Source organism: Vitis riparia, chromosome 9 (assembly GCF_004353265.1).
Source record: "Vitis riparia cultivar Riparia Gloire de Montpellier isolate 1030 chromosome 9, EGFV_Vit.rip_1.0, whole genome shotgun sequence".
In the NCBI taxonomy this organism is placed as follows: domain Eukaryota; kingdom Viridiplantae; phylum Streptophyta; class Magnoliopsida; order Vitales; family Vitaceae; genus Vitis; species Vitis riparia.
The window spans coordinates 3,828,219-3,850,917 of record NC_048439.1 but is presented as its reverse complement, the minus strand read 5'-3'; the positions used below and the strand labels follow the sequence as shown (position 1 = coordinate 3,850,917).

At 31.2% G+C, this 22,699-nt stretch overlaps 2 protein-coding genes and 1 pseudogene across 2 annotated transcripts; 2 read left to right on the top strand and 1 right to left on the bottom strand.

The window, feature by feature from the left end:
* Positions 1-6,466: 6,466 nt before the first annotated feature.
* Positions 6,467-10,847, top strand: LOC117921538 (probable disease resistance protein At5g63020). The gene is made up of 2 exons (XM_034839446.1): positions 6,467-9,356; positions 10,598-10,847. Exon 1 carries the CDS (start codon positions 6,565-6,567, stop codon positions 8,002-8,004), a length of 1,440 nt encoding a protein of 479 aa, XP_034695337.1. The 5' UTR covers positions 6,467-6,564; the 3' UTR covers positions 8,005-9,356; positions 10,598-10,847.
* A 2,136-nt stretch (positions 10,848-12,983) lies between these two features.
* Positions 12,984-14,274, top strand: LOC117922624 (probable disease resistance protein At5g63020). Its single transcript, XM_034840789.1, has 2 exons — positions 12,984-13,159; positions 13,263-14,274. The coding sequence occupies exons 1-2, from the start codon at positions 13,015-13,017 to the stop codon at positions 13,643-13,645; spliced, it is 528 nt and encodes a 175-aa protein (XP_034696680.1). The 5' UTR covers positions 12,984-13,014; the 3' UTR covers positions 13,646-14,274.
* Positions 14,275-15,223: 949 nt separating this feature from the next.
* On the bottom strand, positions 15,224-18,768 carry LOC117922442 (annotated as a pseudogene).
* Between the last annotated feature and the right edge of the window lie 3,931 nt (positions 18,769-22,699).

Here is a 22,699-nt window from a genome sequence, read left to right as displayed (position 1 = left end):
TATAGGCAAATGATGTAGCTGATTTGTGTTTTTGTTTCTATAGAATAAGATTTTGAAGAATGGTCGAACTCAATTGAAACTTCTTGCAAATGTTTGAATTTCTAGATGCTATGTGTGCACAAGGTGGATTGTAAAAATAATCATCTAAAGAGAAAAAAAAAAAAAAAAAAACCTTTTGTGCTTATCTTGTGTGTAAAGTTGAGCAAAAACATCTCTTGTATGTTTGGATTGTATGCAAGGGGCATATTGTGAAGCTACTATAATTTTTATTCGTTTTAATTGGTTGGAGTGCTTGTATAAGAATGACAATTTCTCAACTGATTTGATACTTAATTACAACTATATGGGTCCTATGCATGTTTATTTTTAGAATTATTTCATACAACTATGAAAAATTGCTTACTTTAAAGAATTATTATGAAACTTTAAATTTAAATTTTCATTCTTGAAGCCTTGAAGGTGATACAAGTGAATCTATTTTCAACTTTGTTTACATTCTTTTGGCTTGAACATCTACTCCAAATTTGGATTAGTTATTTTTTCATGGGTACCTAATTCTTAAGTTAATTTGTTCACATTTCATTGTAGAAATCTCTTAATAATTTCAGTTTTCTATCATATTTCTCCCTTTTTGTGGGTAATCCGATCCATCACAATATGACATGGAGACCATAAATGAAACAAATAATTAATAATTTGATCTTAAATTATTAAATACTTGATTAAATATGATAGTTGCAGCAGAGTAGGTAAGGGGAAATAATAGATTTTGTCCATAAATGAAACAAATAATTAATAATTTGATCTTAAATTATTAAATACTTGATTAAAAATGATAGTTGCAGCAGAGTAGGTAAGGGGAAATAATTGATTTTGTATCGAAGGTTAATGGAACTGCTGAGTAGTGGAGCCATTATTTTGCATTATTGAAGTAATGTGGGACAGGAGAATCGGAGAATCGTAGTGGCCTTAACTCTTTCGGCCACCATTAATCCAGATTGTGGGTCACTAATCACCATCATCAAATGTTATACAACTTGGTCTCGGGATTAAAATTTTGCAATCCTAACACTCGAACCCTCCAAATCAAATGTTATACAACTTGGTCTCGGGATTAAAATTTTGCAATTCTAACACTCGAACCCTATATATATATATACATATAGATTATCATAATTTTCTAACAAGTCTTTGTTTATATTTTTGTAATAATTAAATATATAGAATTATATATTTAAAAATAAATTTATAAATATTTTAAAAATCATACATGTAGAATATTTTTTTTATCATTAAATGCATATAATTTTTTTTTTGTATAAAATATATTTTTCAAGTAGTATATATTATATTATAGATATATCATTTAAGAGTAATAATTATTTTATATTATTATTATTATTTTTAAATTCCGATATTTTATATTAAAATATTTATCAATATTTCTCAATATATTCGTTAAATTATTGATATATCCATCCCAACCAATAATTTTATCCACAATCATAATATAGAAGCTCAAAAGAGTATTAAGATAGAATATTTGTCACAAAACGAGGCAATTACTTTATCCAAGAAGGTTGGAGAGAGTAGTCTCTGTTCACATCCAGGTGTATCTAAGCTAGCTGAAATTACTGCTAAAGATTACAACAATTTTATATCGGGTGATATTCCTTTTTCTCCTAACAGATATTTATTAACTATGGGAGTATAGGAGTAATGTTCATCTCCTTTCTGTTCTTGTCTTACGGTTAGCTCAAGTCTGAATCCACCAAAGGTTCTTTTATATTACCATTTGTAATTTCATTAAGCCTCTACGTCATGTTTTATTATTTCCCATTACTTATTTTGCTTTAACTATGATATGTAATTAATTGTTTAATAATTTAAAATAAAATTATTGATTGCTTGGCTGATTTAAAATGCATGGCCCCTTGGGTTGATTTGATTTTTTCTTTTCTTTTCTTTTCTTTTTTTTAAATAAAATTCAAACAATCAAAGGATTAAGACCTTGAACATTTATGCCACGTTGATGTTGATCACTAAACAACAAAATCATAAAACTATGAATTTAATGAATGTGAATAAAAATTGTAAAATACAAAGTTAATAAAGCAAAAAATGAAATAAATAAATAATAAAATTATATTTCACTCTTTGATATATGATTATCTTTTCTAATAATGAAATATTAATTAACATTTTTCATTTGATAAATTTTAGGTTTTATTATAGATGTTTTTGAAAGTATATACTTTAGACGGGGTTCTAATTTATGGTCACTAAAAATATGAGTATAGCATAGTAGTTCAAAAGATTTAGGGCATGAGCATACCTCAAAACCTATGCCCTTAAAATGTGTAATAATTGAAATCAAAATATAGGTGAAGTACAATACCTTATGGAAGAAGAAGTCAAAATCCTAACAAAAATGCATTTTGGTTTCCATGAAAATAAATATTTTGCTCCTATTCTCATTTCTAATTAGTTCAAACACATTAACTAATAAGAAAAAATTATAGTTTCTTTGTGATTTTTTTTTAAAATAAAATAATTTTTCAAAATTATTTTATAATGTTTTACAAAACAAAAATTTGTTTTAAAATATGAAATATTTTTAACATATTTTAAGAGTTTGAATATGTTTTAAAAATAATTTTTTTTATATAATACTTTATTTTCAATCATTCTCTATATTTGTATAATTAATTTTTTAAACAATTACGAGATAGGTGAATGAATTTAACTCTTTATTTTAAATTTTGTTTACATTATCTCAATTCCAACAATTAATGCCAATAAGTTTGGATTAGTTCTTCGTTTATGGCCTAATTCTAAGTAAGGTTCAAATTCAATTAAAAAATTTTACATTTCCATTATAGAATCGCTAAATAATTAGATTCACTTCATTATTGTATAAATTTAAGAAAGAAAGGAAGTTCTTTCTCATATTCATAGAAGTAAATTTGTTCTTTGATTTATATTGTCGGCGAATAACGATCCAGTTGATTTGCTCTCTTGTTTTTGCAGGACAAGATTTTGGTGAATAATAGACTCAACTGAAACTTCTTGCAAATATTGAATTACTGAATGCTACATGTTGTAGTCTTGGTGGAATGTTTTCTAAGTAATTTCGGCTGTATATTATATTTCTTTTTGGTTGGCATCCTTATCCATCATGATGTTGAAACCAAAAGTCCAACAAATAATTAATAATTTGATTTTAAATGATTAAATAATTAATTAAATATGATAGCTGAAGTGATGGGAAATAATATATTGAAATCGAGGCTTAATGAAAGTGCAAATGGCCATATAAAATAACCTTTAGGAGATAGAGATTTGAGCAAACCCCCCTCGACAATTCATCACCTACTATTCTATTCTATTCTCTTATCATCTTTCTATATTGAATTTCGGGGCCTTATTTTTACAATGATTTCTTATTTTTTTCTTACTGGACTAAAAAACAAAGATCAAAGAAAAAGAAATGGAAACATGCATAAAACTAATGATATTTTTTAGAGCCCATGACAGATTGTGGCCCCAGACACCTAGACTGTCCTAATAGTGGGTGCTCTTTTTGAGCATTCACACAAAATATAACAAGTCTTGGTATATTCGTAAAAGATTCCAAAGTGATTTACAACATTATCTTCTCTTCATTTGGGCTGCAAGCAAGATTCTTCTATTAGATAGCAAAAACAAGGGGTAATTTTGGATAAGAGTTTTCATAGATTTTCTCTTCCAAAGTTGAAATTTTCTTTCTACTTAGATTTTGTTAAAAATCTCAATATGTTCTGTATATTTGCAAATTTTAATTTAAAGCCGTAAAAAAGTTAACTACTTCCACCAAAAGGAGAATGATATGAAGAATCCCCAATTAAAATGAAAAAACTTTTCATTTTTTGAAACATTTACATGCAAAGTGAATTGTAGAAAAATATTTGAACAAATTTACTTAGATTATGTTTGGTTCCTATAAAGTACCAAAGAAAAAAATGGTAAAAAAAATAGTTTTATCATATTTTGTTTCACCATAAGAAACAAGAGAAATAAAATCAAATATTAATAACTTTTTACTTGATAAAATACAAAATATTGATACATTTGTATTTTATCATTTGTTCACTATGATATTATTAAAGATAAAAGGAGGAAACATTTTAAGTTTTTTAATTATTTATATATAATTTCTAACTTCTTTTAACTATTTTTAGTTGTATTTATCGATGATGGAGTGTTAGCATTGTATTTCACTCATACTAATTTATTATCCTTCTAATAGAAATTAAGGTTATATGATGATATATAATTTAGAAAATTTGATGATTTTAAATATAGATTAATGATCTTATTAATACCGGTCATGATATGATTTTTTTTTTAAAAGAAATTGACTTCATAGATACATAAAAATTTTATTTACTTTTTAATTTTATTTAATAAATATAGGTAAATCATAATAAAATGCAAACAAGCCGTTCATATCTTTAATATATAAAATATCCTTAAATCTTTCAGAAATACCCTGTAGAAGATGAAAACATAATCAAATCTTTCTATCATTTCTTTACAAGAGGACAATTGACAACACATTCAACTAAAATTTCTTGTATTATCGTTTTGTGTTCTTTTTAACCTTTTCACAAATTTTAACCTGGGCTCAGGACCAATTGTTGTGTCAAGTGTCAACAAAGGTATCAAAGTAAACATATTAATGAAAAAAAAACATAAAATAAAGTAATCCAAATGCAAAATGAATTTAAAGCACTAACCAACAATCAATGTTGGGAAGTATCTCAAATTTTAAATTATTTTATTTATTTTTTCCTTTTACTTTTGAGAAGACTGTTTTCATTTTATTTAAAAAAAAATCGAAAACATCAAATTATTATTTTCACTTTTAACTCAATTTCCTAAAAAATAAAAACAGAAAATAAGTATCCAAACATATAATATATATATATATATGCTAAGTTACCATTGTGGTACCCAGTAAACTCTAAATCTAGACTATGGAACGTGTATGGTAAGATCAAGATCATCAAATAAGAATATAAATAAGTAAGACTAAGGTATACAAGTACAAATAAGAATACAAAAAAAAAAAATTGAAGTTATGTATGTGTCACCACCTAATTGATGATGTCTTTCTATACCTATAGAAAAAATACACTTTAATATAGTAGATGCATCCCTAAAAATATTCTCCAACTTCTTTTCTATTTTCTTTGAAAATAAAAATAGAAAACATCTTAAACAAAAAGACTTAATATTTATGTCTCCTGATTTTTATTTATTTTTTCCAATGAAACTGAATTACAACTATATGGGTCCCATGTATGTTTATTTTCAGAATTATTTCATATAACTATGTAAAATTACTAGCTTTAAAGAATCATTATGAAAATATTAATTTTCAATCTTGAAGCCTTGAAGATGGTACTTGTGAATCCACTTTCAACTTTGTTTACATTCTTTTACCTTGTACATCTACTCCATTAAATTTGGATTAGTTTTTGTTCATGGTACCTGAAGATCAATTCAAATTTCACTTAATTTGTGCACATTTCATCGTAGAAATCTCTTACTAATTTCAGTTTTCTATTATATTTCTCCTTTTCTCTAGGGAACCCGATGCATCATAATATGATATTGAGACCATAAATGAAAGAACTAATTAATAATTTGATTTTAAATTATTAAATTATTAAATACTTGTTTAAATATGATAGTTGAAGCAGAGTAGGTAAGGGGAAATAATAGATTTGGTATAGAAGCTTAATGAAACTGGTGAGTAGTGGAGTACTTTTCTTTGCATTATTGAAGTAATGTGGGACAGGAGAATGGTAGTGGCCTTATCTCTTTCGCCACCATTAATCAAGATTGTGGGCCACTAATCACCATTATCAGATGTTATTGCACAGCACAACGCCTTCCATAGGATTGCATATTCAGCTCCATTAATAACCAATAGCCTCCCTTGATCAATCACTTCAAAGGGATGAGGAGCAGTCTGATATATTGAAATGCTAAAGCCCAGACTAATCAGATCCATAATGTCATCAGGGACTCAGAATAAGAAGCACTCTGGAATCTTGGCATCAAACTTTTTTTTCGTTTTGGAAAGTAAAGTCCACACTGCGAATTGGAATTCCTTCATCAGGGAGATTGATCTGTTTTTGACAACCACAAGTGAAGAGCTAAAACTCTGACTAATTAATCACACCCAGAATGTGACCAGGGACTCATAACAGGAAACACTATGGAATCTTGATATGAAACTTCCTTGTCTTTTCAGAAAGTAAAGTCGACACTCTGAAAAGAAAATGATAATGCGTGGAAAAGCAGCCTTTGAATAAAATTATTGAAGTTATGTCGGAGGTGGGGTCAGGGGTGTCTTCCAACAGTGTAACTAGCAATAATGCGATCACCCATATTGGAATTCCTTAGTCGGAGAGATTGAACTGTTTTCGACAACCACAAGTCTTCTCTGCTCTCCGACTTTCTCTTCTTTTCTTGAATCTCACCTCTTGTTTCTTTCATCTCTCAAGGCAAGGAATGGATTGTGTGAGCCCAATCTTGGATGTTGTCACTCGCGTATGGGACTGCACAGCCAAGCATGCAGTCTACATCAGGGATCTGCAGGAAAATATGGACTCGTTAAGAAACGCAATGCAGGAGCTGAAGAACGCATACCAGGATGTGAAGGGAAGAGTTGAACTTGAAGAGCAACGGCAAATGAGGCGCACAAATGAAGTGGGCGGCTGGCTCGATAGCGTCCTAGCCATGGAACTAAAAGTCAACGAGATCCTGGAGAAAGGCGATCGGGAAATCCAGAAGAAATGCCCTGGAACTTGTTGCCCCAGAAACTGCCGGTCTGGCTACAAGCTTGGGAAGAAAGCGAGTAAAATGCTGGGTGCTGTGACTGAATTAAGGAACAAGGGACGCTTTGATGTTGTGGCTGATAGGTTACCTCAAGCTCCGGTGGATGAGAGGCCGATGGAGGAGACTGTGGGCTTAGATCTGATGTTTACAGAGGTTTGCAGATGCATCCAAGATGAGGAGCTGGGAATTATTGGGTTGTACGGAATGGGGGGTGCCGGGAAAACTACCCTCATGACCAAAGTCAATAATGAGTACTTCAAAACATGCAATGACTTTGAAATCGCCATTTGGGTTGTAGTATCCAGGCCAGCAAGTGTGGAAAAAGTACAAGAAGTCATTCGCAACAAGTTAGACATCCCGGATAATAGATGGAGAAACAGAACCGAGGATGAAAAGGCAGTAGTAATTTTCAATGTCTTGAAGGCAAAAAGGTTTGTGATGCTGCTAGATGATGTATGGGAGCGGCTTGATCTCCAAAAAGTGGGGGTTCCTTCTCCTAATTCCCAAAACAAGTCCAAAGTAATATTAACAACCCGTTCTCTGGATGTTTGTCGGGATATGGAAGCTCAAAAAAGCCTTAAGGTGGAGTGTTTGACAGAAGATGAGGCTATTAATTTGTTCAAGAAGAAGGTTGGAGAGACTACTCTAAATTCACATTCGGAGATACCCCAACTTGCTGAAATTGCTGCTAAAGAATGCCAAGGCTTACCACTTGCAATCGTCACTATTGGGCGAGCTATGGCTGACAAGGAGACTCCACAAGAATGGGAGCAAGCAATCCAAATGTTGAAGACTTATCCATCAAAGTTTTCAGGTATGGGAGCTCATGTATTTCCGGTCCTCAAATTCAGTTACGATAACTTGCCAAATGACACCATCAAGACTTGTTTTTTATATCTTGCTATATTCCCAGAGGACCATGAAATTTGGGATGAGGATCTTATATTCCTTTGGATTGGAGAAGGGTTTTTGGATGGATTTGTTAGCATAGATGAAGCATTAAACCATGGGCACCACATCATTGAGCATCTAAAGACAGTATGTCTATTCGAGAATGCTGATTTGATAGGGTTAAAATGCATGATGTCATTCGTGATATGGCTTTATGGTTAGCTTCAGAATATAAGGGTAATAAGAACATAATCTTGGTAGAAGAAGTTGATACTATGGAAGTTCACCAAGTTTCAAAGGCGAAAGAGGCACAACGGATATACCTGTCGACAAATAGTTTGGAAGAACTCACTATACCACCATCTTTTCCCAATCTCTTGACTTTAATTGTTAGGAGTAGAGGCCTGAAAACATTTCCGAGTGGATTCTTCTATTTCATGCCGGTTATAAAAGTTCTGGATTTGTCAATTGCTGGAATAACTAAATTACCTACTGGAATTGGTAAATTAGTTACACTGCAATATCTCGATTTGTCAAATACACCTCTAAGAGAATTGTCTGCGGAGCTTGCGACTTTGAAAGGACTAAGATATCTTATGTTAGATGGTAGTCTTCAAATAATTTTTAAGGAAGTAATATCACATCTCTCAATGTTGAGAGTTTTTAGCATAAGAGTTGAATATATATTGTCAATAAGAAATGATATTTTGTCATCCACAAAGGAGGAAGCCAGTTATTCAAGGAATGATGATAAGGCTATTTATTTACATGAGGATAATAAAGCATTATTAGAGGAGTTAGAAGGGTTGGAGCACATAAATTGGGTCTCTTTGCCCATTGTAGGTGCTCTGTCTTTCCAAAAGTTATTGAACTCCCAAAAATTACTGAATGCTATGAGAGATTTAGACCTTTGGAACTTGGAAGGTATTAGCAGACTCCAATTGCCAAGAATCAAACATCTGCGTAGCCTTACAATATTTAGATGTGGGGAGCTACAAGACATAAAAGTCAATCTAGAAAATGAGAGGAGTAGACGGGGATTTGTAGCAGATTCTATTCCAAACTCAATTTTCTACAACCTCCTCTCGGTACATGTTGATCAACTTCCAAAGTTGTTGGACTTGACATGGCTTATTTACATCCCAAGTCTTGAACGTCTTATTGTACATGAATGTGAATCCATGGAAGAAGTGATAGGTGATGCGAGTGGGGTCCCTGAAAATCTTGGCATATTCTCAAGACTCAAATCTTTGAACTTGGTTGTTGTACCAAATCTAAGGAGCATCAGCAGACGAGCTTTGCCATTTCCTTCCTTGAAAACCCTCATCGTGAGGAAATGCCCAAACCTAAGGAAGTTGCCATTGGATTCAAACAGTGCAAGAAACAGTTTAAAGACAATTAAAGGGGAATTAGAGTGGTGGCAAGGGTTGCAGTGGGAGGATGAGACCATTCAACTCACTTTCACTCCCTACTTCAACAAATAGAGCCTATCTGAAGAAATCACGGAATGGTGGAGAGAAGCTACACTCCTTCCCTCTCCCACCCCTTGACCTGCTTCTCCCACGCTCTCTCAGGTACTGTGGACAAATTTTCAAATGTCTAGCATGTTTTCATTGTTTATTATTATTTTTTTCTGCTAAGAATTTGTTTTATATTGGAATTGGTAAGGTATATTTTCTTTTCTTTTCTTTCCTTTGGTTTTATTTTATTTTTTTCCTTCCTCATATGTTACTCATCTTAATAAATTTACTTATAGACTTATAGGTTAAAAAGAAAGTATTTATAAAACATTATATTTTCCTTTTTTTACAGAAAAAAAATAACAAAAAAAAAACAAATAACCTACTTTTTCTGGTGGTCATCGTATTTTGTATTCTCAGATCCTAAAATTCATGTTTGTAAAGTTGGTTAAGGAAGAACGTTTGGTCCAACGAGGTACTTGATGCATCATTAATATTAGCTCAATCTTTTTCCATTTACTAATTTTTCTATTTGTTCCCATAGTCAAAGTCTTCTTTCAATGAAACCTAATCAAAACTATTTGTTCCATGCATGCTTACCTAATCAAAACTATTAGTCACATACATGCTTATTTTCAAAATTATTTTACCCGGAGTAACTTAAACTATGAAAAAACTACTTACTTTATAGAATTATTATGAAAACTTTAAGTTACATTTGGTTGAGAAAATGTTGTCTAGTTTTATTTTTTATTTTTACTTTTCGAAAAAGTTTTTTATTTCTTATTTTTCTTTTCTGAAAAAAAAAATGAGATTATTTAAAGAAATTTAAAAAAAATAGAAAAGCAGAATGTAAAAGATGTGAAAATAAATATTACTAAAATTTCATATAATATATTTGTTATGGTATGAGATATACTATCATAAATGATGACATTACTATTTTTCATGATGTATATAATTTGATATCATATATATAATAATTTTCTACATGTTATTTGTCACTTTATTATTTTGTTGTATTTATTATTAATTATTATTTTTTATTTAAAAATAGTTTGGAAAAATATTCTAATATACTTGTAATTATTTAAATAAATTACTACAATATAAATATATATACCCTCGTAATAATTCATAGTCTACACCTATCTTTTTTGGTTATTGGAAATTTTTATGGTTGATAATATTCATGAATGGTTCCTTGAATTTAATCTAAATATTCAAATTTACTTCACTGTTGTTTAGGTTTCGGAATGAAAAGCAGTTTTTCTCAGATTTCATAGAAGTATATTTGTTGTTCAACTTAGATGATAAGCAAATGATCCACCTGATTTGCTATGTTGTGTTTGTAGGACAAGTCTTTGAAGAATACTTGACTCAGCTGAAACTCCTCGCAATTGTTGGATCACTGGATGCTTTGTGTGCATAGGATGGATGGGTTGCATAAATAGTCATTTAAAAAGCAAAAAAAAAAAAAAAAAATCTTGTATGCTTGTATTGTGTGTAAAGTTGAGTGAAAAATTCTCTTGTGTGTAAGGTGTGAAGCTACTGCCCCTCAATAAATGTAAGATATCTAATTTTAGGTATCTAAAAGTTGGTCTTCAAACTATCCTATAGTGGTATTTAAAATGAACAGTCATAAGAAGAAGATGATTTTACAGGTGGACCTGGTTTTTGAAACAAATTTTAGGTAATATTTTATTATATGTGTTTTTGAAAGGATATAATTTAGACGGGTTCTAGTTTATGTTCACTAAAAAATATGGGTTGAGCTAGTAGGTCAAAAGATATTGGACATGGGCATGCCTCAAAATCCATGCCCTTAAAATGTGCCATGGAAATATGGAAGATGTCAAAATCCTAACTAAATCCATTTTGGTTTCCATGAAAATAAATATTTTATTCTTATTATTATTTCTAATCTATTCAAACACATTAATTAAGAAAAAAAATAAAGTTTTGTTTGATAACTGTTTTTAATACTAGCTCTGGAAAATAGTTTTTCAAAATCATTTTCGTGTATTTGGAAACTTGAAATGTTTTTAATATGATTTTTACATTATTAATATGTTTTAAAAATAACTTTTATATATAATGTTTTATTTTTAATCATTTTTTGCATAATTTTTTTTTAAATAATTATCAAAAAAACGAATGAAAATAATTAAAAAATAATATTTAAAAACACCATTTTTTTTATTTTTAAAATTGAAAATTGTTTTATACCGTCTGGTTATCATCAAACGTGTTTTTTTCCTTCTTTTTTTCCATTGTTTTAGAGAACAAAAAATGGTTTTCAAAAACATTTGCGAAATATAGCCTAAATTTTTCATTTTCATTCTCTATTGTAGCATTTTAATCATGCCCTTGACGAAAGAGGAAATAGCACCAAGCTCCACCAAATTATGTGCTGCACTTTAAGTTAGGAATCATGTTATCAGATAAAAGTACCATTATTTTTTGCAAATATTTATATAAAATGCAAATTATATACTTGGAGAAGTATATACAATGCAAATCATATCATTGAGAAGTATTTGGACAAATTTATTTAGAGTATAAGCAATTTTGATTTAGAAATTGATGAAGCGTATGAATTGGGAACTGTTATAGTCTTGCTGCAGTGTTTTCTCAGTAATTTCGTTTTCTGAGATAGTTGATAAATGTGATAGTTGAAGCATAATAGATTTGAGCAAACCTCTCTCAGCAGCTCATCACCTATTCTCTGCTCTTTTCTTCTTTCTTGGTCGAATTTCTGGGTCTTGTTTCTGTGATTTCTTACCACCCATGGATTGCGTGAGCCCAATCCTTGATGTTGCCACTCGCTTATGGGATTGCACCACCAAACGCGCAGTTTATATTGGTGATCTGCAAGAAATCCTTGAATCTTTGAGCAAAGTCATGGAGGAGCTGAAGATGTGAAGACCAAGGTGGAACTTGCCGAGAAAAACCGCCAAATGAGACGAACACGGGAAGTGGATGGCTGGCTTCAAACTGTACGAGTCTTGGAAAAACAAGTAGATGAAATACTGCAAAAGGGTAATCAAGAAATCCAGAGGAAATTCTTTGGAAGTTGCTGTCCCAAGAACTGCCGGTCCAGCTATAAGATCGGGAAGATAGCGAGTAAAAAACTTGGTGCCGTCGCTGATCTAAGGAGTAAGAGCTGTTATAATGATGTAGCTAATAGATTACCTCAAGATCCGGTGGACGAGAGGCCAATGGAGAAGACTGTGGGCATGGATCTGATGTATGCTGAGGTTTGCAGATGCATCCAAGATGAACAACTGGGAATTATTGGATTATACGGAATGGGGGTGTTGGGAAAACTACCCTCACGACCAAAGTCAATAATGAGTTCTTCAAAACAAGCAATGATTTTGAAGTAGTCATTTGGTTGTAGTATCCAGCTCTGCAAATGTGGGAAAAGTACAAGAAGTCATTCGGAATAAATTAGACATCCCCGATGACAGATGGAGAAATAGAGCCGAGGATGAAAAGGCGGTAGAAATTTTCAATACCCCGAAGGCAAAAAGATTTGTGATGTTGTTAGATGATGTATGGGAGCGACTTGATCTCCAAAAACTGGGGGTTCCTTCTCCGAATTCTCAAAACAAGTCCAAAGTAATATTAACAACTCGATCTCGGGATGTTTGTCATGATATGGAAGTTCAAAAGAGCATAAGGTGGAGTGTTTGACACAAGATGAGACTATTAATTTGTTCAAGAAGAAGGTGGAGAGAGTACTCTATGATCACATCCAGATATACCTATGCTAGCTGAAATTGCTGCTAAAGAGTGCAAAGGTTTGCCACTTGCACTCATTACTATTGGGCGAGCCATGGCTGGTAAGAGTACACTGCAAGAATGGGAGCGAGCGATACAAATGTTGAAGACTTATCCATCAAAGTTTTCAGGTATGGGAGACCATGCATTTCCTGTCTTGAAATTCAGTTATGATAGCTTGCAAAATGGCACCTTGAGATCTTGTTTTCTATATCTTGCTGTGTTTAATTATAGATAATGATCTTATAAACCTCTGGATTGGAGAAGGGTTTTTGGATGAATTTGACAACTTACATGAAGCACGTAACCAAGGTCATAACATCATTGAGCATCTAAAGGTTGCATGTCTATTTGAGAGTGATGAAGATAATCGAATCAAGATGCATGATGTTATTCGTGATATGGCATTGTGGTTAACTTCAGATTATTGTGGCAACAAGAACAAAGTCGTTGTAGAAGAAGATGGTACTTTGGAAGCTCAGCAAATTTTAAAGTGGAAAGAGGCAAAGCAAATATCACTGGGATGTAAGTGTGGAAAAACTCGCTATACCTCCATCTTGTCCCAATCTGATAACTTTAATTTTTGGAAGTGTTATTCTGAAGACATTTCCCTATGAATTCTTTCGTCTCATGCCAATCATAAAAGTTTTGGACTTGTCAGGTACTCAAATAACTGAGTTACCTGTTGGAATTGATAGATGGTTACTTTACAATATCTCGATTTGTCATATTCAAAGCTAAGAAAATTACCTACTGAGCTTAAGTCTTTGATAAGAATAAGGTGTTTGATATTGGATTAGATGCCACGTCTTAAAACAATTCCTAAGGAATTAATTTCCAAACTCTCATCATTGAAATTATTTAGCATGCAAGTTGAAGGCAGAGATCATTTTTGTCAAGATCTAGATATGGAATTTAATTATTCACTTGACGAGGGGAAGAAAGCTCATTATTCGTCGAAAGAGGAGGAAGCTATGGGAGGATAATAAAGCTAATTATTTATGGCAGGATAATAAAGCATTATTAGAGGAGCTGGCAGGGTTGGAACACATAAATGAGGTCAGCTTTCCTATAGAAGGTGCTTTGTCTTTTGAAAGTTAATGAGGTCCCAAAAGCTACAGAATGCTGAGATGTTTAAGCCTTGGGAACTTGGATGGTATGGCCTCACTCCAATTGCCAAGAATGAAACATCTACATATGCTAACAATAGAGAGATGACAGGAGTTGAAAGAAATGAAAGTAGATTTGGAAAGGTTGGGGAATGGGGTTTGCAGCAGATGGTATCCTAAACTCAAACTTCCAATGCCTTTGCCATGTAATTATTTCTCAACTCCCAAAGTTGTTGCACTTGACATGGCTTATTTACATCCCAAGTCTTGAATTTCTTGGAGTAACTAAATGTGAATCCATGGAAGAACTGATAGGCAATGAGGTGGAGTTCAGAAAACCTGGCATATTCTCAAGACTCAAAGGAGTGATTTTGGATGATCTACCAAATCTAAGGAGCATCTCTGAACAGGCCTTGCCATTTCCTTCCCTCACAGAGATCGCAGTGTATAATTGCCAAAGCTGAGGAAGCTGCATTGGATTCCAACAGTGCAACCAACAGTTTAAAGAAAATCGAGGGCGAATCAAGCTGGTTGGAGGAGTTGCAGTGGGAGGATGAAACCCTTAAGAGCACTTTCACTCCCTACTTCAACCCTTGAGTGCACCTTCACTCCCAACTTTCAAGAAGAAAGGTTAGGATGGTGGACAAGGTGCTCCTGTTCCTTACTCCTGCCCAGTTACTGTCTCCTCCCATGCTCTCTCAGATACGATCTTTTATTTTCTATTGTTTCATGTGTGTTTATTCTTCAAGTATTTCAGCTCAAGTTTCATATTCCTAGTCTTGCTATAAGTAGATAAGCTTTTAATTTTTTATAGTGGATTGTTCTAAAATTGTTCGAGAATGGATGACTGGTTGAGTTTTAAAATCTCTCCTTTCCATCTTCCAACAAATGGATTCTCCACTTCTTTCATTTTTCTTGCCTCGTGCACTAGCTCTCATCTCAATAAATTTAGTTACAGGTTAAAGAAAATTATCATTAAACCCTCTATTGTCCTCTTTTCATAACTTTTTTTTCAGTAGTTCTCCTATTTTCTATACTGTGCAGAACATTAATATTATATTTACAGTTGTTTTAGACTTCTAGTTATTATTCTTCATATTTCACAGATAACTTCGACAGCAATGCAACATTTTGGAATGATACAACAATACGGTCTTCACTCTACAAAAAGGCATGTAATTCAAACCAAGTCAAACAAAAACAAATGATACCAGGTTCATCAATTCCAAACACTTCATAATTTATTTTAGGAACAGCATCACCTCAAAGCTTCACTAGAAATGGAAGCTAGATTTATTAACCTCACAAATTTAGTTACCAACTCAAGCCGATTATAAAATCTACAACTGCACATGCATTTTGACATTTCAGCCATCGATTATATAGTGTTTATGTCATTCACATCACAAGAGGTTGTTTCATTCTTTACAAAAGACGGTCTGTGCCCTGAACCCCAAAAATACCAGTACCCAGAAGGCTGCAGAACTGCAGGTCTTTTCTCTAATCCATATATATTCATATAGGATGCACAACATAGTTGTATGAAGTGGAAATTTAGTACTTGGATAGCCAAATTACATCTAAAATGGCAGAGTGGCAAGCAAGAAGCAACTGAAGAAAGTGAAGGCTATTGAGCAGCAACATGTCGCAGAAGCTATGTAAGGGCTTACAGAAATTCGGTAGAGGTGAATGTCGTATTCCCGTGCGGTTTAGGTTGGTGACTCCTGAAGCAGCTGACCCAGCACTCATCATCGCATATGCAAAGGCCTGCAACAAGAAAATAGTCACACAAAGTTGTACTTATGCAAGTAGTCAAATAGATTCTCTCCCCCACCCCACCCACCAAAATCCAGGCACTAATTTTTAGTTTTAGTATAGACTTAAACTGATTCGAGATTTCACCTGCTCCAATCATTTTGTCATATTTTCTTCAATGGTTATTACCTAAATAGTTAAATTTGGACCAATTAGTTCAATATGCATTTGTTTGGTGAGAAAAGAAGATCTAGAGAAATGTAGGGATTCAACTTTCCCAACAGAATACCATCATTTAAGGAGGCTTAACAACATTTTGTGTTCTTGATTAAGAAACATGAAATCAATGATAGAGCCAAGAAGATGGATGACAAATTCTGATGTTATCAGCTAAAGAGAAAAACAATTGTATAAAAGTCATGCAAAAAGAAGGAAAAGACCACAACCAATTCTGCATTCTTTTGCCCTCAAAGTCCAGGCACCAATTTTCAATCTTAGTACAAACTAAAACTGATTTCAGCTTTCATCTGCTCCTATAATTCAACCATATCCTCTTAAATGTGCAGGACTTAAATAGCTAACTTTTGACCAATTAGTTCAAGATGCATTGGTTTGGTGAGAAAAGAAGGTCTAGAGAAATCCATTTATTCAATTTTCCCAACACAATATCATGACTTAGAGGAAGATCAGAGGCATTTTGTTTCTTCATAAAGAAGCATGAAATCGACGGTAGGGCCAAGAAGATGGATACCAAATTCTAATGTTATCATCTAAAGGAATCACACATCCAAAATGACCAAGGCAAGGACATGCTTGTACTACCACAACAATTAAAGGTAAGAAGTCATTTTTTTAAAGTTATCAAGCAAAATCTACCAACTACAGCACCTCCCTCCCTCGGTATGATGTATGATTTTGAAAATTTTGTTCAACCTCAATCTATTTTAGCACATTCAAAGTATCACAATGCACATATCCAACAGCATACATCAAAATTGCAATCATGATAATCCCACTCATTCAATAGCTTAGGTAAAGTCCTGACTTTGATTGCTCTTCAGCAAAATATAATTGTTCTGTCACAAGAAAACATTTCCAAATTCTTAAGAAAGGAAAAACAAATGTACCTGATCTCCAGCAAAAATGAGCCATGCATGATTCCGAGAGGGAATCACTGGAGACTTCCTCAACAGCTTGATACGCTAATAATCAGTTGCAGCAAAGCGTGAGCAGCAACAGCTGCCGAAACTCCGACCAAATACCTGATAAACACAAGTCCACAGAATTCACCCACTTTTGAACATTCGAAAAAAAGCTTCAACATGTATTCCATGAAACATCAACTCAAAAAAAGCTCCACAATTTTCTATTTTTGCAATTCTATCCCATCTATTTTTAATTACAGGAAGCCAAAGGCCAAGCATGAATAGAACTGTTCATTAAACAATTGCTTTGAACACTTCCCAGTTCAAGAATGACACTAAGCTCCATCTAATTATTGTGTCTAACAATTAATATTAGCCCATTTCAGGGTATATTTCCAATTGTAAGGGCAGTGGAGAACCAAGTCGATCCTTCAAACATGGCCAAAAGGCCTCATAATATTACTACCCCCAGTGTCAATACGCCAAAAGATAAAATAAAAAAATCAAAACATCCCAAGTTGTTTCTCTGTTAGATTCTGTAGCATGTAATGCAAAATCAGGAAAAAAAAAAAAAAAAAAATTTCAACATGAAGATCATCTATATATCCAAAATCTAGTACTGTTAGCTGCATTGACTGATAGCTGAGCTTCCATAATTCTATACAAGAAAAGAGGAAAAGGATAATTCCACAAGTCTCAAGACAAAAAAAGAGTGACAAAAACAGAGTCAAACAAAAAAAAGAAACAAAAGAAACAAGAATCATTCACGGGTATTTCTATTCATTCAAATGCCATCAAAAGTGACAAGAAGCCATTCCCCAAAATCTTGTCTCCACTCAAAAGCCACCAACCCCTAGGGTTACATGGTAAATATAACATTCAACTGCATCAATCAGTACAGCACCCACACAACATGGCAAACTATCAAATATCAGAGCAAAACCCAGTGAATCAACCTACACCACATGATCATTTTTGTCAATAAAAATACAGAACACCAATACAAATCGCATAAATCAATTAGTATACAGAGTACTTGTACCTTGTGCTCTAAGGACAGGTACCTTGGGCTAAAAAAGAGAGTTTAATGCCAAAGTATCGTCTTTGAAGAAAAAAATAATGGAAATGGATCATCTTCAAAAATATAATATTCAAATACTAATATTTGTCAAAAATATTAGTATCGTTCAACACAATGAGAAGGGCATTTAGGTAATTTGAAGCTAACTGAACCAGAGAATCTTACTCAAAGGAGTCGGAGAAGGACCACTTGGAGGAAACCGGGAGGAGGAAACCATAGATGGAGATGGAGCAGCTTCCTTAGCTGTGGCCATCAACGACAGAGCTATCACCGAGGTTAAAAGACAAACGAACCGGAGAACGACGTGAGCAACGTCAGTTCCCCGGCGAACACTCCGGTCAGACCTGGGAGGCACTAGCGGCCCGCTCATTGTCCCCGTCTCCGCCGCCACTTTCGCCTCCGGCAGCTGTATCCCGATTTCCGGCGGCGTTTTCAGGCCGTTCATGTTTCTCTCTATACTTCTATAGCGTGTGTGTGCGCGATGGATCTGTTCATAGAGTGTGAAGTGAGGAGGTTTTAAAATGGAGGAGCCAAGTGAGAGAGAGGAAGGTAATGGTGACGATGACGCGTGGCCGTGACTGAACAGTGAAACTGTTTCTCTTGTTACAGGGGTGTTTGGTTCAGTGAATAGGGTTGTGTTTTGGCAAGAATTGTGCTTTTCAGCCGACTTGAGGCCAAAGTTACTCCTATCACCGGATTTTTTAAAATTATAAAATTAATTTTTTAAATACAATACATTAAAAAATATTTTCATATCTACATACTTTTACGCTTTAAAAAGTCTCTTAAAAAACTTTTTCATATTTTTATATCAATAATACACGTCCAACAAAATTGAACTTACATTGAAAATATATTTTCAAAGACACCTTTCATAATTTTTATATTAATGATACATTAAAAAAATTTGAATTTAAATTAAAAATGTCTCTCAAAGACACATTTTACAATTTACAAAATCAAATTTATATTAAAAATCTGTCTTATTAAAAGATACTTTTTCACAATTTTCATATCAGTTGCATAGTAAAAAAATTGAATTTATACTAAAGATGTCTCCTTAAAAGACATTTTCTATAATTTCACAAAATTAAATTTATATTAAAGGTGTTTTTTCAAGAGATACCTTCATTTTCTCATATAAGTCATCTATTGAGATACTTGAATTATTCTAAAGGTGTCTTTTGAAAAGACACCTTCCACAATTCCACAAAATCAAATTTGCATTGAAAGTTTTCCTTCAAGAGACACTTTTAATATAAATTTAATTTTTTCCATAGGTGACTAATATAAAAATTTTGAAAGGTATTTCTTCAAAAGATATATTAGTATAAATTCAATTTTGTGAAATTGTAAAGACGTCTTCAATGTAAATTCAATTTTTTTTATTGTGACTGATATGAAAATTGTGAAAAATGTCTTTTCAAAGGACACATTTAGTATAAATTTGATGTTATGATAGTATGGAAATTATATTTTTTTAGTATAAATTCAATTTTTTTTTAACATATATGACTAATAAAAAAATTATGGAAAAATGTCTTTTGAAGAGACACGTTTAGCATAAATTCAATTTTATGAAATTACAAAAGGTGTCTCTTCAAGAGACATGTTTAATTTTTTTTTTTAACATATATTATTGATATGGAAAATATGAAAGTGTATTTTCAATAAACACCTTTCAAAGTAGTAAAGAGCGTGGTAGATTTATCAATTGTTTTGTAACTACCATATTTTAAGAATTTTTTTCCAAGTACCATTTTTTAAGAATTATTTTTTAAACTAGTTGTATCACCCATGTCAACATCATAATTGGCCAAAGTTACTCCTATCACGTATGATTGATTACAATGATAGATAGTTACAATTAACAATGATATAAAATAGTAATGGACAAAAATATGCATTAAACTTATCTCATCCTTTTTATCTCAAATAATAAATTTTATTATCATAAAAACTATCTTTTACATTTTAGAAGTAAATAATTTAATGATTAAAATACTATTTAAAATAAATATATTCATTATTTTCTTTTCTTTTATGCTAAAAAGTATTAAAGTTTATTTTTTTTACTATTATAAAATAAAAAGTTTAAATTTTCTTTTAATCTTCTTCCTTCCTTATTTTAATAACTTTTTGAATATGAATTTTGCTAATAAGTTAAATGAAATGTTGCAAATTTGTTTACTTTTTTTTTTTTAATGATTTGAATTAATTGAAAATTTATCAAAATATGGAACATATGGAAAGCGTCTTTTCAAGAAACACATTTTAAAGTGGAAAAAAATGTCGTAGATTTATCAATAGTTTTATTACGACCATATTTTAAGAATTTGAAATAGTAATGGACAAAAACATGCATTTGACTTATCTCATCCTTTTTGTCTCAAATAATAAATTATATTATCTTAAAAACTATCTTTTACATTTTAGAAGTAAATAATTTAATGATTAAATTACTATTTAAAGTAAATATATTCATTATTTTCTTTTCTTTTATACTAAAAAGTATTTTAAAGTTTATATTTTTTTATTATTATAAAATAAAAAAGTTTAAATTTTCTTTTAATCTTCTTCCTTCCTAATTTAATAACTTTTTAAATATGACTTTTGCTAATAATTTAAATGAAATGTTGCAAATTTGTTTACTAAGTTTTTTTTAAATGATATGAATTAATTTTAAAATTTATCAAAATATAGAACATATGGAAAGTGTCTTTTCAAGAAACACCTTTTAAAGTGGCAAAAGGTGTCGTAGATTTATCCATAGTTTTTATAACGACCATATTTTAGAACTTTTTTCCAAAGTACCATTTTTAAGAATTATTTTTTAAACTAATTGTAGAAGTTAAAAAAGCCCTCCTATCACCATGCCGACATCATAATAGCCAAGTTACTCCTATTACCTATGATTGATATAATGATAGACAGTAACAAATAACAATGATATGAAATAGTAATGGACAAAAATATGCATTTGACTTATCTCATCCTTTTTGTCTCAATAATAAATTATGTTATCTTAAAAACTATCTTTACATTTAGAAGTAAATAATTCAATAATTAAAATACTATTTAAAATAAATAATTCATTATTTTCTTTTCTTTATACTAAAAAGTATTTTAAAGTTTTTTTTTTTTACTATTATAAATAAAAAGTTTAAATTTTCTTCTAATCTTCTTCCTTCCTTATTTTAATAACTTTTTGAACATGACTTTGCTAATAAGTTAAATGAAATATTACAATTTGTTTACTAAGCATTTTTTTTTTTTTAAATGATTTGAATTATTGAAAATTTATCAAAAATAATAAAAAGAAAAGAAAGAAAGAGGATGAATGGGTAGTTTTTATATTAATATCCAACTAAAAAGTTTTCATATGACCTAAATTTAAAAGTGATTATATCATTACATAGTATAATAAAGATTAAATTTTTCTTATATAAAAGGGTTGAATGATACATTTACTCATTTTAGATAAAAACAAGTAGTTAAAAATTATATAGATTATGTTTGAGTTTGGTTTAAAATATTTTCTATTTTTTTTAATAATTTGTATTTACTATATTGTTTCATTTTAAAATACATTTGATATAAAAATGAAAACGGTTTTTAAAAATGAAAATCGAAAACCTTGTTTAGTATTATATTTTATAGAAAAATATTAAAAAAAATAAATTTCATTTATTGAGTATTTTTTATTTTTTTCTATTAATGTTTTAATAATAAAATAAAAAATATAATATGTTCACACCTAAACAAAGGAATTGGTCGATTGTGTATTTTTCACAAAAATATAATATGATCACAAAAAAAAAAATCGAATTTAAGTTTTTCGTCATTTTCTCAACCAAACTATTGGAATCATGTTTAGTACACATATAAGTACACATTCACTATAGGAATATGGAATTTGTGTCACTATACAAAAGTGTTTACAAACTGTAAAAGAGAAATGTACTAAGTGTACAAGGAGTATATAAGGTTATCATTTGTGAAAGATTTCAATTGATTCTAAACCTTTTTTTTTTTTTTTTTCCTTGTCACTTACAAATTTTATGTCCATGTCATGTACTTTATTTAACTTTCATATTGAAATTCCAATATTTTTCCTAATAATGATGTTTGGGGGAAAAAAAATTGATCATAAATCATCCACCTTTTTCTCAACAAAAACCATTAGAAATATGGTTAACTCACCTACATGGACACAACTTAGGAGGAATATGAAATTGCGTCATAATACAATGACATTACACTAATTGTGTAAGGGAAATACACTAAGTATATAAGGGTGTACAAGACTACGATTTGTGAAAGATTTCAATCTATTTTGAACCACTCTTATATTTTCCTTGTCACCCACGAATTATATACTCGTGTCATGCACTTTATTTAACTCACACATGGAAATTCAAATACTTTCCCCAGTAATGATGTTTGGGGGAAAAAAATTGACATTTTGTCATCTACCATTTTCTCAATAAAACCATTAGAAACATGGTTAATATATCTATATGGACACATAAATTATGAGGGATATGAAATTTATGATACTGTACAAGAGTATTACACTAA